Source organism: Caretta caretta, chromosome 3, assembly GCF_965140235.1.
Source record: "Caretta caretta isolate rCarCar2 chromosome 3, rCarCar1.hap1, whole genome shotgun sequence".
In the NCBI taxonomy this organism is placed as follows: Eukaryota; Metazoa; Chordata; order Testudines; family Cheloniidae; genus Caretta; species Caretta caretta.
In genome coordinates, this window is record NC_134208.1 from 60,811,507 (window position 1) to 60,828,929 (window position 17,423).

The 17,423-nt window shown below is 38.6% G+C and overlaps 1 protein-coding gene across 1 annotated transcript in view; it reads right to left on the reverse strand.

Moving 5' to 3' along the window:
- Window positions 1–860: 860 nt before the first annotated feature.
- IMPG1 (interphotoreceptor matrix proteoglycan 1) overlaps window positions 861–17,423 on the reverse strand; it is a 97,774-nt gene continuing 81,211 nt past the window's right edge. Inside the window, exons 13-17 of the mRNA XM_075126536.1 lie at window positions 16,718–17,280; window positions 15,550–15,769; window positions 9,982–10,192; window positions 6,599–6,671; window positions 861–1,523 (exon numbers count right to left, since the gene is read on the reverse strand). Coding sequence (XP_074982637.1) covers window positions 6,632–6,671; window positions 9,982–10,192; window positions 15,550–15,769; window positions 16,718–17,280 — 1,034 coding nt within the window. The 3' untranslated portion in view covers window positions 861–1,523; window positions 6,599–6,631. The remainder of the gene's footprint in view (window positions 1,524–6,598; window positions 6,672–9,981; window positions 10,193–15,549; window positions 15,770–16,717; window positions 17,281–17,423) is intronic.

Consider the following 17,423-nt stretch of genomic DNA (forward strand, 5'->3'; position numbering starts at 1 on the left):
AACTCCTTGGGGAAGAATTGTATGTCTCTGGCTCTGTTTTACCTGCATTCTGCCATATATTTCATGTTATAGTAGTCTTGGATGATGACTCAGCACATGTTGTTCATTTTAAGAACACTTTTGCTGCAGATTTGACAAAACGCAAAGAAGGTACCAATGTGAGATTTCTAAAGATAGCTACAGTACTCGACCCAAGGTTTAAGAATCTGAAGTGCCGTCCAAAATCTGAGAGGGATGAGGCGTGAAGCATGCTTTCAGAAGTCTTAAGAGAGCAACACTCCGATGCAAAACCAACTGAATCTGAACCACCAAAAAAGAAAATCAACCTTCTTCTGGTGGCATCTGACTCAGATAATGAAAATGAACATGCGTCAGTCCACACTGCTTTGGATTGTTATCGAGCAGAACCTGTCATCAGCATGGACGCATGTCCTCTGGAATGGTGGATGAAGCATGAATCTTTAGCGCATCTGGCATATAAATAACTTGCAACGCTGGCTGCAACGGTGCCATGAGAACACCTGTTCTCACTTCAGGTGACATTGTGAACTAGAAGCGGGCAGCATTGTTTACATTTGCAGGAGATAAACTCGTTTGAGCAATTGGCTGAACAAGAAATAGCACTGAGTGGACTTGTAGGCTCTAAAATTTTACATTGTTTTATTTTTGAATGCAGTTTTTTTTGTACATAATTCTACATTTTTAAGTTCAACTTTAATGCTAAAGAGATTGCACTACAGTACTCATATTAGGTAAATTGAAAACTACTATTTCTTTTTTTTACAGTGCAAATATTTGTAACCAAAAATAAATATAAAGTGAGCACTGTTCACTTTGTATTCTGTGTTGTTATTGAAATCAATATACTTGAAAATGTAGAAAACATCCAAAAATATTTAAATACATGGTATTCTATTATTGTTTAACAGTGCAATTAATCGTGATTCCTTTTTTTAATTGCTTGACAGCCCTAATAAAAAGTAAATATACTTAAACGCTAAGTTCTCAAGCAGCATTTTTCATATAGTACCTGTCTGTAAATGTCGATTATAATTGATGGAAATATTTTTTTCTCTGTGTGTGTACAGTGAAATTGACGATTACTGATGTTTACTGATAAAAATCTAATGTTTCCATTCCTATTTATAAAAGCAGGCTGGAACTGCATTCCACTTACTGTTCCTTCTACTGGGTTCTCATACTGCTAGTGAAATGTAACACCGGCAAGATATCTGCTTGTATCACTTATCTTTGAAATAACTAATTAAAATTTTTAAGCCTTATACTTTAACACTGAACACTTAATAAATGCATTTTAACACTATATTCATGATGAATTTTTTGACTGTTGCACTGAGCAAAGTGGCTGCAGCTTTCCATTAACAAAATGGTGACTTTCACTTGATGTGTGCTCCAGTTTCAACACAAAATTGTAAGATTTTTCTATTATCCCAAAATTTGCCCCTATACATAGTTTAGCCTGAACTCCAGTCTTGAATAATGCAGAACTTTTTTCTGAATACCTGTAAGAAAAAATCTTGTAAGAAACATTTTTTAAAAGTTTACAGAAGTCCTTTAATAAGCATTCTCAAATTGAAATGAATTGAAAATGTTTTACTAAACCACTGTAATCAGGCAGGCAAAGTTTCACTAAAATCAACTAGGATTTTCCAAGTTGTTTCAAGTAGAATATAGTAGTCCCCTACTTGCAGCTATTTAATTGCACATAGGCGTAATGCTATAGCAGTCATAGTGTTGTTGCTGTGCTTAGCATTATGGGTTTTTTCTATTAAAATCTCAGTGAAATGGTGCATGAATAGTATTCATTTGAATAGTATATTCCTGATAATTAAACAATGAATGAAATACAATATTCTGAAGAAGGATTCACATATGAAATACTTATGGATCCATAACTACTATAGCTCTAGCAGCTGAAATAAAGCTGCCTCCTTCATGACTTTGCCTGTATATAGTCTCAATGTAAAGGTAGCTTATCTTACAAACACAGAATAATTTCCGAACCTCAGATCTATCATTCTGGAATTAAGGGTATAGCCCTTCTCATTCCCCCTCCCTCTCCAAAAAGTCTCTTAATGGTCCCTCAGTTCTCCTTCCACCAGCCTTAGTAGGAATGGAATCCTGCCTGTGTGGTGGTATGACTTTATTAGATAGACTTACTTCTATTGTTGTACGTTTAAAAAAAATTCCTATTAATATTTCAATAATTCAGTTACTCTTGAGACCACGTGTCTAATATAGCAGATGTGGAGCAGAAAAGAGATTGTGGCGCTCCTTCTGCCCCTCAAAATTGTGTAATTCCAGCAAACATCCCTGGTGATTGGAATACTTGAGTGAAAACTTATGCTGTTTTTTCCCCAGGGTCAGATGAGAAAGGAACTATACACTGAGCGATGTATGATGAGGGAGCCCTTAGGGACCTCCAGCCCCAAACAGCTGTTTCGTGGGAAGTGCCTGTGTCCACATAAGGCAGATCCAGCACCAAATGACTTGAAATCCAAGAAATCATCCTCAGATCCACCTAAGGAGGATCCCATATGCTTCCATTCTAGTACTTCTAAATTATTTGATTTGAGGTCTTTGGATCCATTTGCTTTGAATGGGACATTTATAGCCACTCCTCGGGACTCCAGGAGAGCATTATCCTGTTCTTAACAGAATCTTGCAAACCGATAAGAAATGCTCTCAAAGGCAGGATCTGAAATGGGGTTTTGTCTAAGACTGTTACAACTGATTACTTCCTGCACCTTTTGGTTGCACAAGTTTTGTTTGCAAACCGAACTTTGTACTCAATCCATATAAGATCCTTTCTTCTTAAGGAGATCAAATATTAGATTTATTGATGGACGGTGCCAGTCAATGTCTGGAAAGAGATGCCCTTCTCACCTCTGATGCCATTCACAGTGGTAGACATTGATATTCAAATCTGGGTTGTGGCATTTAAGTCAACTGAAAATGTATGGGCTTTGAAAGTCAAGCAAACTTAGACTTCAGACAAACCTCTTGCAGCTGTGAGTAATGTGTGGCTGCTTCAAACACTCCTGCTGATCAGAAGGCAGGCATCATTAATTCTGACAGGCAATACTGTGATAAAGCTCCTTCTTGATTCTTTAAATAATATATTATCTCCCCTATTACATACTTCCACACAAATGGTGCATTTTGAAAGAGATGTTTTCTTCAGTTCTACGCCTAGCAGGAGTGAAAAGCAACTTAGTAGATGGCTTAGGTTGCAAAAAATCAGATCAACATTGGATAGTCTCCTAAGGACTGTTGTAGGTTTGACTTTTGACATATGAGGTGATCTAGGTTTGGTCTTGCTTGCTTGAAGTCACAACATGAAATGTCTGGTCTGCTTGAGCGCAGGCATGAACCCAAATTTCAGTGTCCGATATGCTGCTTTTGCATAGAGGAGCAAGACTCACATATAGCTTTCCCTTATTCCTTCCATTACGGAATATTCTGAGGGAGAAAGGACAGAGTCCATGTGATCCTGATCCCCCTAGCACAGGCTGTGGCTTTCAGATTGGTTAGCCCTGTTCAAGGTTAACTTGGTTTTGATCTTGAGCACGGATCTTTCATTTCAGAATAAGGGTCTGGTTCTTCATAGTCATGAATCCTTTCGTTTGACCACTTGATTTCTGGGTTACTAGCAGGGTTTTTTTCCAAACAGTCACATCCTTGCTTTTGGAATCACACTTAGTAATCATAAGACTTCATGTGAAAGCAATTTTCAAGCTTATGTAGAGACTAAAGAAGTTGTTTCAACTTCTTCACTATATACTGGATTTTCACGTACCCCTTTATGAACTCAGAATTATCTTTGACTATGGTGAAGGTGTACTGAACAGCCTTCACTTCTACCATCTCTATCTACCACACACTTGTTTGAAGGAGTTGGGCCTTTTTTCAAGCCTTGATAAAATGATTTCTTTAGGATCTGGGCTGGGATTGTCAAAGAGACCAAAGCGTGTTTAGGCATGCAAGTCCTACTGAAAGTCAAGAAGATTTGGATGTCTAACATCTGTAGTCTCCTTTGAAAACCCCAGCCCAAGTCAATATGTATTCTCCAGATTGTAAAACTGAGCCTTTGTGCTGCCCATTCATTTAGCTTTGTTGGGTCCCACTAAAGTTCCCCAGCTGCTGCTTCAATACTAACTAACACAAATAATTTTGTGTCCTCTGCACATTTTTGCCGCCTCCTCTCTCTGCAGCACCTTTTTCGAGTCACTAACAAATGCAATAAGCGTCAGTCCTAGCATGGAATCCTGGGGCACTACACTGTGAACTTTAGCCATAGTGAAAATTAGCCAAGTATTCCTATTGTTATTTTAGCCAGTTTGTAATCTGTGACATACTTCAGCTCTCACCCAATAACTATCTAGCTGTCCTAATCTTGATAGGAATTTTGTCAATGTATTTTTGATAATTCAAATAAAATGTTAACCATGTCTCCTTTACCCACTATCATACTCAAAGGATTCTAATAGATTAGAGAGGCATGGTTTTCTTCGGAGAAGTTGTGTTAGTTTATTTCTATAATACCATGTGTTTTAAGATTTCCACCTGTTCACCTGGTATGGAAGTAAGGCTTACTGGTCTATAATTTCTATAATCACCCTAGTGCCTCCTTTAAAGACAGGTACGACATACACAACTTTTTAATTCTCAACTATAGTAGCTGATTTAAGAGTATACTTATTTTTGTTAGCAGCTGAGCTCAGTCACTTCACTGTCCAGTTCCTCAGAACTTTTGAGTGTATATAGTCCAACCTTTGTGACTTACAGATCTTTATTTTACCAGTGTGTTCCAGCACCACCTCTATAACAGTGCCTCATCTTTATTACTTGAAGAGAATAAGCCTGAGGTAGGTATTTTCTCAACAGCCTCTGAGTGGTGAAGATCAGTGAAAAGAAATCACTAAATTTTTCTGCTTCTCTTACTCTGGTAATCCAGTAAATTAATCTGTTCTTTTGCAGGATATGATTCAGAGAAATTATAATAGTGGAATATTTTGAAGGAACAAACCAACACAACTTCAGTGACAATAACTTTGGCTCTCTGCCAGGCAAATCAACAATGGGTGCTATCTTTTCATGAATAGTACATGTGGAAAAATATCAGAAAAAAGAGGAAATCCCTGCATGGTAGTATTCGTCAATATTGAGAAGGTTTATATGACCCTGTTCTGAGAGAAGTCATCTCTTGGTGTATGAGAATGAAACAGATACCTGAAGGCACATCAGAGGGTGCTGTTACCATAGTTAGGCCATGTGGAGAAACTGAACAGCTTCTAGTAAGAGTTGGAGTACATCAAGGCTTGGCGCGAAACCTCTCTTTGTTCACATTGGTGCTCGATGCATTAGAGGGGTATCTTGATATCTTGAAGACAATGAGACTGCAAGTCTAGAGGGACCAGCCACCAACAAAGATACAGAAGTTCAAGTACCTAGGTTCAATAACACAGGATAATGTTGAACTCAATGATGAACTCAACAAGCAGAATAGGAAAGGCCTGGACTAAATGGAGAGAAGTGAGCGGAGTGGTCTATGCTAGGAAAATGCCTATCAAACTGAAAGTAAGACCTACAAGACCGTATTAAGCCTTCATTTTTGTATGGCTCAAAATGCTGGGCACTGAGGAAGAGACAAGAGCAGATCTTGAATGCAGTGGAAATGAAAATGTTAAGATGGATGCTTGGAGTTACAATGATAGGCCACGTTTGAACAAATGAATTGGGGAATTTTGAAGCTGGTACTATTTACAGAGAAACTGAAGGAATCCAGGCTTAGCTGGCTTGGGCATGTGAAAAGAAGATTGGCAGAATATACAGGAACAGGACATTAAACTTAGAAGTGAAGGGTAAGAGAAGGGTTGGAAGACCCAAAACTGGATGGATGGATATCATACTGCAGAGTTTCTGAGGAACTGCTTTAAGACAGACTGGGATGGAAAAGAAGGACTCAGAGCCAACCCCATATAGATGGGACTAAGGCTAGAGGAAGAAAGAAGACATAGCTTGACAGTATAGAGAGAACTTCTCAGCTCAATCAAGTTTCTACCCTTCCTAGTTAGATCTTTTTGTTGCATACAAGCAAGAGATTCTGTACTCTGTCACACATTTTGAAGTATAGATAGACACAAAGTAAAATACAGTGTATTGTTCAAACTCAAATGTAGGTGCCTTTTGTATGAAGGTCTTGTGCCTAATTTAAGTAATTTGCAGCTCCTTACATTGCATTAATAAGTGAAAGTATATGACTACTATTCCTATTAACATTAGTTCTTTTGTTTGTGTCTTTTAGTGTCTTTTAGAGACTACTGCTTTTGAAAGCTGGCATACAAAATGGCACAGTATTGCATAAAAGCACTTCAAAATAGAATGTGGCTAACTTATCAAGCTCCCAAAGGAAAAGTCATTTTCAACCAAAAAATACATGTTTCTTTTCAGCTTCAAAAGGAATATGAAACTAGTACATGGACAGGTTTCTCAGTCACGTCTACAAATGGTAAACTTGAGAATAAACATAAAATGGTACACTTTTCTTGAAAATGGAGTCACAAACCTTTCTTACCTAGCTGATGCTGGAACTCCAGAATTTCAGACACTAGCTTGTCAGTCTTGGTTTTGTAATATCATCTGGTGACCTACAACATTAAAACAAGGATATTCAGGCTTAATTCTTGCACTAATGATTAGGAAAGTCATCAGGATAGAATGGACGGCCAAAGCCATGCAGAAGAGCTGTAGAAAGGTAATTTCTAAAGTTCTATTATAAAACCTATGCACAAGTAAATATTATAGGTTATTAGTAAATTTAGGGATTAGTATTTTTAGCTCTGAAATAGCTAAGGCAAGAGAATCATAGAATCATAGAATATAAGGGTTGGAAGGGACCCCAGAAGGTCATCTAGTCCAACCCCCTGCTCAAAGCAGGACCAATTCCCAGAGGACAAACAAACAAACCCAAACCTGATTTAGTTGTAAAGTTAATGCACGAAAGTGGACATGTTACTTTGGAGAGGATGAGAATGTATGTGCATGCATTTTACCTTCACACTGAGTTGTTTTTTCATATTTGTGTAATGTTCCTTGGTTAATGATCTCTGAAGAACTGACACAAGCACTTACACTACAAGGCACATTGCAAAAGCTAGTGATGGGCTCATCATGTTCAAAAATGGGATTAATTCTTACAGCATTTTCTGTGCCACAGTTGTTGGGAGCAGGACCTCTATAATGCAGAACATTTTTGTTTTATATAAGACTCTGTAACTTAAGGAACATAATTGAAAATTAATTTTAAAATGTGAAGGGAAAAATCATGAGCTGCTTACTCCAAATTAGTCTGGTATTTGTATTTTCTTCTTATCTTAACAATTAAAATGATGACAAGAGAAACAAGGCTTAATAAGCTAAGAACCACAGCTTTTAAAATGAAGGGTTGTATAGGTTCTGGAGCAAACTTTGCACAGCGCTCTCCTTGGTAAAACCGGTGCCTACGTACAGGGCATCTAAACAGGAAGAGGGGGAAAAGCAAAAATATACATAAAAATAAGACTGAGGGCAGGAAATCCAAAGTTCTTGTGTCCAAAATACAGGGAAAACTGCCAACAAGTATAAGAACAGTTTTCTCATTGTAATTAATCAAAAAGGGTCCTTCCATGTGAAGCAGCATGATTAATAATACATGGAAGACTATATCTTCAAGTTCATGATGATTAATATAAAACAATTGGAGACTGAAGTATTCTCTCCCCACCCCTGAATCTTAAGGAAGTTTGCATATAGAACAGAGCTTTGTGGCTGATTCCTAGCTCTATAATGAGGCCAAACCAAACCTTGCACTTGAATGCCCTGGAAATTTGTTCCCTCTCTAATGATATCTCTTTTTTAAATCTTTCCTACACACTGCTCATCAGTGACCTCTAACTTGAGAAGTGCTGTCTAAAGCTTTATGCTACTTTACTATAAAATAAACCTCTCCCAAGATGTCGGGTGAGACCTCTGGCTTTTCTATGAGAATGTAGGTTCATAAATTATCAGAAGTGGAAATCAGTGAGGTTTGAAGTAGTTTTGAAAATGAAGCAAACATTGGACTGAATTCGACATGCCTTACCAAGTTCTTACTTGGAAGTACTTCCATTGGAATCAATGATCTGCTGTTTTCATACCTTTCTTGGTTTTGCTTGCACAAGCTTTTAAAGTTTATCCTGGCATTATATAAGTATGTAACCAGACACAATTCAAGGCATTGTATTCATTATTTTTAATAAACTTGCATTCTCATTATGTTCGTTATCTGCATTTAAGCTAGGCCATTTGACTCTCTGGACAAAATTCTGACCCTGCAAAATCATGATCTTGGGTTGATATATTATGGACATTAGATCCAAGCTAACTTTATCGTTGCAAAATACAGCAAGTCTGCTACCGTGAGTTTGCATATAGGGAATTCAGCAGTGTCCCTTCAGAACTCAATCTGAGCTTCAAGCGTCAACATCCCGTTCTTCTCTCAGGCCTGGTCTACACTAAGGGGGGGCGGGGATCGATCTAAGATACGCAACTTCAGCTACGAGAATAGCGTAGCTGAAGTCGACATATCTTAGATTGACTTAGAATCACTTACTTCGCGTCCTCGCGGCATGGGATCGATGGCCGCCGCTCCCCCGTCGACTCCGCTTCCACCTCTCACCCTGGTGGAGTTCTGGAGTCGACGGCAGAGCGATCGGGGATTGATTTATCGCGTCTACATTAGATGCCATAAATAGATCCCGGATAGATCGATCGCTACCCGCCGATCCAGCGGGTAGTGTAGATGTGGCCTTAAGAAGCCAACAGGGGCAAAAAGAGTTAAGGTAACTCAACTATTGTACATTTTAAACACTAACCGTATACAATGTAGTGGATAATTCTTCTACAGTCATGATGATATGCAGAAATTGTTCAATGTTCTTATTGTTTGTAGCTGATATTAAATGCTCTAATTAGCATATACTGACCTCTTGAGGTCAGTACTAAGAATGATTGACAGGGCTAATCAGATCTGTACTCTGCTTGTTACAATGGCAGTCAATCAACTGCCAGGTAACACTCAGGTTCTGGACATCCTGTGTAAGAGCCTCATAGTCTTTGACCTACTGTACAATCTACACTCCCTTTGAACACTAGAATTTGGTGCCATAAGGGGAAGTTTGTGTATCTGGATTGTATGACATTCTCAGTAACTGGCCCACACTCCTGAATTTGCTACCTGTGGAAATATTTATGATGTCTGGTCAAATTTGCAAAGAGTTGCAAGAAACATCATGCCTTCCCAACTAATGGAATCCTGGCTCACTTGATTACTTTGAAAACTCTGGGCATACAAAGTTTGATCATACAAAGATCTTGACTGTCTCAACATATGCCTTGTAAGTTGGCCAGCTATTATAGTGGTGGATGCCATATATATATGCTTACAATAGTATTTTAAAATGTATTTCATACAAACCAGCCAAAAGTTAATTCCTCACAGATATACCTATTTACCAATAGCAAAAAATGTGAACTACTGATGTTTGATTTTCCAAAATGTCAGAATAGTTGCATTTTGAAAATCAAGAACCACCAAGAAGAATATCATTTCAAGTTATTTGTAATCAAGGTCAATGATGCTTCCTTTCTAATAAATGTACTCTTTCTAATAAAGAACTAGACTGTGTGATGCTTTTACTGATATTGTGCAGTACTTGAATCCTTAAATAGTCCCACTGACTTCAGTGGAACTCTTCATGGTCTAAGGTAGTTTGTCAATGGAACAATACCACAATCTAGATCAAAATGTCTAGAATTTTATACTCGCTGGCTTGCTCTTGATACTCCTGAAAAAGGGTAATCTCAATTCCAACTCTTTGTGTAACTGATTTTTCAGGAACTATTGTTCAGCAGAATTATTGAGAAATATAATTTGCCTACCTGCAGACAGCTCCTTTTCCTGGAACTAATTCACATTTTCCGCCGTTAACACAAAGATGTGGCTGCATCTCACATAGACTCCGACATGGCAGTCCATCTCGGCTTGCGTAACCAGATTTACAAAGGCAGTCTGCTTCTTTTGTCCATTCATTTGTTATGCACTGTGAAAATTCATCACATGCCATGAATTTGCATGGGTCCGCTCGATCAGCTGTAATAAGATAGAGACATTATTAGTGGATGCGTTGATGCATTATCTCAGTGTACTTGGCAGAACTTGTGGCAGCTACAGAGAACAAAAGAGATTCACTACAGCCAGGCTCCTTCTATATCAATTGGTGGGGATATCTCAGCATAAAAGGAATATGTACATTTTTCTTTCCTCAGATACCACAGAAAACTGCTATGTTATATTTTCTTGCACAATCGGTTTCCTTCCCACATATTCAGAGTCATGTTTTTATGTTTGAACTGGAGAGTCTTTTTTGCATGTGGGTATTCTGATTCCATCATCTTTTACTTTTGGGGAGCGCTAGTACTATGTTTGCACATATATATACAAGAAATGTGATTCTTGTCACAAGTAGCTTGCAATCTGATTAAGGGCAAGGAAAAAACTGCACTGTCCCTGTATGTTGTACACAGGGTGACACTACTAGCTAGAAATGGTGGCATTCTCGAGGGGAGATCCATGTGTGAATGGCTTTGTGGAAGTAAGGTGGTTTACCTTTTAGGACAATCTCCTTTCATGAGGTGTATGAAACCATCACCACTTGCTTGTTTTCTGGGTTTGGGAAGGAGGCTGCCATGAGACACTGTACTGGGGAAGATGAAGGTCTATGGATGCTAGAAGAAAGGACAAAGCCAGGACTGCAGCCTGAAGCCATATTTCCTCCTCCCAAGCACCTCTAATTCTCCTGTGGACTGCCTTGCCCTGCTTCCTCCTGTTGCCAGGTTTCATCCCCAGCCTCTCTCAAAAAGTCAGCAGGGGACTCAGCATGAGTTTTCCCAGCATGACCCGGCTGTTAGATGGAGGCACTGGTGAGGAAGGCTAGATCCAGTGTAGGAGTATCATTTGGCACCTGGAAGGAAGTATGGGAGAGGAGGAGGGAGATGAGAGCCAGGCTAACTCCTTAGCCCCGAGGATACAGTTAATGAATAGCAAACAATTCAACAGGGCCTCAAAGGTGCATATGAGAAGCCTGAACTGTTAAACCGAACTGAGAAAATGCAGCCTTTACCATAGCTGTAGAGATCAGCATGGGTCTATTGTATAAAGATTAACTATCAACAGCTCTTAAAATGTCAGCCGGGGATGTTATCTCCGCAATAATGGGCCGTCTGTTTATTTTTCCTAGAAAGGCAAATCTTTAGTTTCAAAAGAGGATTCACATTGGACAGCCTACCTACTAATAACTATAAACCTGTTGGTTGAGATTTTCAAAGCTTTTAGAGGATATGGCTGACCAGTGCCATCAATTTCCATGAGAACTGAACACTGAGTCCTCCCTGGTGGCACTGAAAATCTCAGCCATGCTTAAGGTGCTCATATCTGCCTATACAAGTAGTGAAATGGATTGAATGATCAATAGGTCTCTTTCAGCTCTAACCTTCTATATAATTCCATGATTAGCTTCTCCGTAAAATTAAAGACTAGGGAGACCGTTTTAAATCATCTTTGGTACTCATAAGATGATATCACTTTGGCATCCACTTTGTTATTGGAACAAAGAACTTTGTATTGTACTAAGTCTGAACCAAAACAACAAAACAAAACACATTGTGTCAGCAATAATAATTAAGTAAATATCTGTAAAGGCTGACAAATCCCTGTCTAAATGTAATAGAAAAAATTCTTTACTGTATTAATAATTTTTGAATGAAAATTAAAAAAATCATTTTGTAGCAAAGCAATAAGTTTGTGAATCAAAAATTGTTAGCTTTTATTTTACAGAAGGAAGTGAAATAACTTAAACAGGTTTTAGCCTGGAGTGGAATTCTGTATCAATGTTCACAGAGAAACAATTTTTCTCTTAAAAAAATAAAATAAAAAGCCTGTTAGATAGAAACAAAAAATACTAGCTGGATCCATTGAAATATGTCATCCTGACTCCCAGCAGCATTTTACAAGGCTAGTTATTGACTAGATGACTCTCACTAGTGTCTATCTTACCTTGCTTATAAGTAAAAATAAAATAAATACATAAAATTGTCAAAATAAATTGAAACTTTGATTAAATATTTTTGGGAAAAAAGTGTGTGTGTAATAGACATAATAGAATTAGGATTATGCTTAGACTCGTAGATTGTTAAGGCCAGAAAGACCATTAGATTATCTTGTTTGACCTTTTTGTGCATTGCAGGCCTTTGAATTTCATTCAGTTACTCCTGTAATGTGCCCAATAACCTGCATTTGAATAAAGCATATCGTCTACAACGGCATCCAGTCTTAATCTGAAGACTGCAAGAAATGGAGAAGCCACCACTTCCATCAACATCATTCCTGATGACACTGTACCTCTGATGTGAAATTTATTCACTCTTCTTCACAAACGGTGGGGCATATATTCAGAATGCTTTTTTAAACCGTTAAAATTGACTTTTACAATATTCAAGAAGCTTGCTTTTTGTGCTCATGTAAGGAATACCAGTCATGAAAGCTTGCTTTTTGTGCTCATGTAAGGAATACCAGCCATGAAATAAGGATTTACCATTATTTCTGTTCGCTAAGGACAAAGTAGAATTGATAGGTTCACTTACTACTTTCAAAATGGTGTTTCAAGGTAGTGATCAGACTCTTGACTGATTCAGGTTGGAGTCATGTTGATCCTACTTGGGCCTTAGAAAAACATGCTTTCCAGACTACGGGCGGACCATTTCCATGGCTAATGAGTTGGGGAATCTGTTTATGTACAACTTATGAATTCTGGTGGTTGTTATGAAATTGTTGTATCTTGGAATGCCTCTATCTGGATGTGGGATCCACTATTTGCTGACAGACCTGTAGCACGTACCTACCAGATGAGGGACAATGGTTGGCTACTAAAATAGTTGTCTATTCAGGTGAAAACCTTGAGACAAAAGACTGGCCTTTTACCTAGGAGAACTGGTTTGTCAGAGGAGAGGTTGCTTGCTAGCATTGTCTCTTGGTAGGGATGTGTGATCACCTGTTGAGGCTGATAAGGAAGTCACCTGAAAAAGGGTGCTGCAGTTTATAAAAGAAAGGGTCATTTTAGTGAGCGAGAAAGAGGGAACACAGGAAGTTTTGGGCAGAAAAGAAGGAAATGCGAAGGCTTTTGTAGCAGTAGGATCTAATTTAACTGTGGATCAACCAAGGTAAGGGAAAGTTAGCTGATCTAGAGAGGGAAAGAGGCTCCATGTTTCTGAGCTGAGACACTGAGCTTCAGGAGAAGGATCCCAGGCATCCCAGAGGCCTCTGTCCAAGCCCAAAGAACTCTCCAGAATGGTGAGGTAACTGATGGAGGGGAAATGCATGTCTTTTGACTAGAGCTGTGTATTTCTCATGCTGTTAAGTAAAGAGTAAATTGTGTTTAGAGTCCTGTGCAAAGTCTTTGTGCTTTCACTGTCATGTGCCCCTGAAGAGGTAGACCAGAAGACAAACCAGAAAGCCAACAACTCCAGTGGGATTCTGGGGAATATGCAAGAGCTGCTGGGGATGCGTGAGGATATGGCACTAGTTTCAGGGCCTAGGCAATTGGGCTGCGGGGTCCACACTGTCAAGTGGGATGTCAGACTTGAAGGCCACACATGGAGTGTGTGCCTAGAGGCCCAAAGCCAGGGACAATACCTGAACTCTGTCTAGCCCCAGCAAGCTAAGAGTTCGTGGAGTTGTGTTTGGATCCCCTCATAGCAGTCTGGCTAATGTTAAGCAGAGGGAACCTGACATCATGCATTTAAATATTTGTGCAATCCTGTTTTACTTTCTTGCTGGAATCTGTACCACTTCGTAATTTATACATGGAAACAGTGAGTCCTGCAGGTAGTTCATTTCTCTCCGCTGCATCTCTTTGTAGTCTTTAAAGTTAATATTTACTCTTTCCTTGCCTTTTCCACAGCTACATGGAGAGCTTTCCCTTTCTCATTTTATTTCCCTACATCTTCATCTCTTCGGTTCAGATGCATTTGCTTGCAAAGATACAATTTGTATTAGCATCCCTTTAGTAATTGTTGTAGTGAGAACAGGTTGAATGCATTGTACTGTGCATTCATCTCAGATTACATTTGGCTGTCTCCCTAGTTATCAGTTAACATTTCTGTTCTCACATTATTAAAGGAATGCATTCTTTAAAGTAAAGGATGCTGTATGGAGAATCATGGGAGAACATAGTTAGAGACAATTCTGCTTTCTGAGTCAGATGCTGTCTTTTTCTTCTCTGGTTCTTTACCTTTAAGGCTAGTCTCATGAAAGCAGGCTATATCTGAGCTCTTCTTCTCCTCCTACTTATCCCGCTGCTTATTTTAGCTTGTTAAATGAACTTATTTTTCCTGAGGATATCAGTGGATATTTTAACTAAAATCTTTTCAGTAGGGTTCTGAGAGATCGTGATAGAGCTGTTCATCTAATTAGTTCATTGATTAAAATATTAACATCTACATTAGTTTCATGTCCTCTTGTAAGTTCCCCATTTTAACTATAATATTTTAGTTTCATGGAAGTGATTTTTTACTGTGATGTCAAAGGCAGCATCAGTACCACAGGAACTAGGTTCTAGCTAAGTTTTACTCGATGTGTACATCAGCACTGTAGTTTTCAGGCGTTTGAAGCTATCACTTTTTAGCTGTTAGAGTTAGGCATAAAGCATTCTTCTGAGCTATACTGTGTCATGTTTTCCTGTAATGTTGTGTCATTTTCCTTAATATAATTCTGGCTGGACAATGTGACCATCACAATTTGTTGCCATATTTTCACTTTGGTTTGATGATTAAAAAATACTTGCAGGTATTTGCGAATGGCTTTGACAGGTCTTTTGGCTGCTTCTTGCAGAAGGCTGAGATTTGTTTGTTTGAATATTTAGTTGTGGTACACCATTGTTTCCACTAGATGGCTCTCATTTTCACAAATGAAAGGGGATTTACTTGAATTTAATTCAAGAAGATTTAAACATGTCTTAAACCTGTAGATTTTTTTGAGGTGATTTCAATTTCTATGGGAAAACAGTAGAGAAAATGGTGGCATAGGACTCTACAAGTATGATGCTAAATGAGGAATGAATATGTCAATAAACAGCATCAGGGAGAGATCGGGTTTATGAGATGGAATGTGTTCCAATCACTGCTGATGACTTTAAAAGTGTGTTGATAGCCTGATAAACATTATCATAATTGGGAAAGTTTCTAAGTATCCCCAAGTTATTTCTGGTTGCCATAATTTCCTACTAAAATGAAAGATCAAGGGCAGTCTGACATACTGGAAGCCCAATATTAATAGTCTTTAAAATAAAAATGTCTTTTTTCCAGTTGTGTTGGGTAAAGCCATCAATTGTATCAGTGCTATGAAAGGTCAGCTGTACAGTTTTTGTTTTTACATTTTTAGTAACACAAGCTTACCTGGCTCAATATCAAGAGAGTAGCTGTCAATTTCCAAATTCAGGCGCTGGGCTGCAGCATCGCAAAAGTCTTCCAAAACACAGTGCACAGCTTCTGTGATATTGTATGGAACAGTCTTAGCAAACTTCATTTTGCTATTGACAATCACACTTCCATTTCTGAAGTTAAGTATTTCCAGTTGCTTAAATCCTGTAAGGTTGGATTGAAGATATGGAAGCAGCTGCAAAACAGGAAGTTGGTTTACTTTAAATCCCCGTCAATGCCTAGCTGCAATTAATTTCACTTATATTCACTTTTCATTACCAGGTACCTGAATCACCAACTTATTTTTCTGGCTTTAATAATAGTGCTTAACTACCAAGTCCAGTTTTCTGTTTGCCTTGATTAGTCTCTGTATTTGCATCTTTCTCAATAGTGTACTGAGATGGATGGACGCTAGTTTTCCTTGTAATGAAACACAGTGTTTGGGGAATTTATGGGTCTGAATAAAGAAAAATCACCTCACTAAAAAGCCAACTTCAATTATTTTCAAAGGGTTCCATCCAGGCAAGTGAGAGCACAATATAATAGGCATGTTACTGTTGTCCAATGGTCCAGCAGTATCTCTGGGGAAAATCTATATCTAATCACATTCTCTTTGATAACTCATGATGTATTTTAAAAGGATTGATAAGAATTGAATCCTTATGCTGGATTTATTAGGTGTAGTCAGTGTTACCATACCACTGAAGTGGAGCTAAGAAAAATCCAATTAAAATTACTTGCCAAGAATGTGTGTGTGTGGTTTCTTGCATAGGTAAATATTTTTCTCTCTCTCTTTTTTTTTACATGTATTCTCGTTCACAAGCCACTGCTATCTGTTACCCAGCCAGCATCACAGACTAAAAAAAAAGTTACTTGTTACAGTAGTTCAAGGTGTTTTATTAAACTGGACGACAGGGCCCTATACTGTGCTCTACTTCATACAGTTGTGTTTTCCAGCTTCTCCTTAGCTTACTGATCTGGTCAGAATAAATCCGTTTTCTAGATGAATGCCCACCGCGGTAGCTTGTCTCTTTTTATTGCTTTTGCTAATCTGGGGAGCAATAATATAAGCTAACAAGGAAAATCTTTTTTCTTTAATGTGTGCTCGAATACTATACATCGCAGACTATCTGTTTTTACTCACCAGCTGCATGAATTGTTGCTCTAGTGCCCTGTATTCCAGAGAACTCCTGTTGAAGAGGTCATCAGAAAAATGCATGTTGGTTACTTTCAGGCTGAAGAAAACCACCAGCTCTTTGCCTTTGGCTGCCGTTGTCATGGAGCTAGTGGTTACATACTTCAGTGTAGGAGCCGGAGTGGCTCCTGCTGGCTGGCTCGCCAACCCGGAAATATAACCACTGCCATACTCTACTTCATCCATCGTTGCTGGGCTCATTGTGTGGACTCTGTCCAGTTCTGCAGCAATATCTTGCACTCCTGTTTTGAAGCCAGTAGGGATGCGGCTATCAGCTGCTGGCGTTGGTGAACTGGTTATTTCAAAGGACTGATCTATGATAATGGAGTGGCTGTGAGGTGGACTAATCACTGCTGGCAGTAGTGTGATTTGGTCAGTGGGTAATGTGGCTATGATGACTTCTTCAGGCAGGAAGGTGGTGTGGTCACTTGAATCAATAAAGAAAGGCAAAGTTCTGTCTGTCGATAAAATATCATCACCTGACGATTCTGGAGGATCTATGATCTTTACGGCTGCAAAAGGTGGGGGGAGGCAAATATTTAACTTTGAAAAATATACATAATGAAATATTTATATAGCATTTCAAGTGAGACATTTTTAAGGAGAATATACTCCTCATCGGAACATGACAGTCTTATTATGACCACTTTCTGAT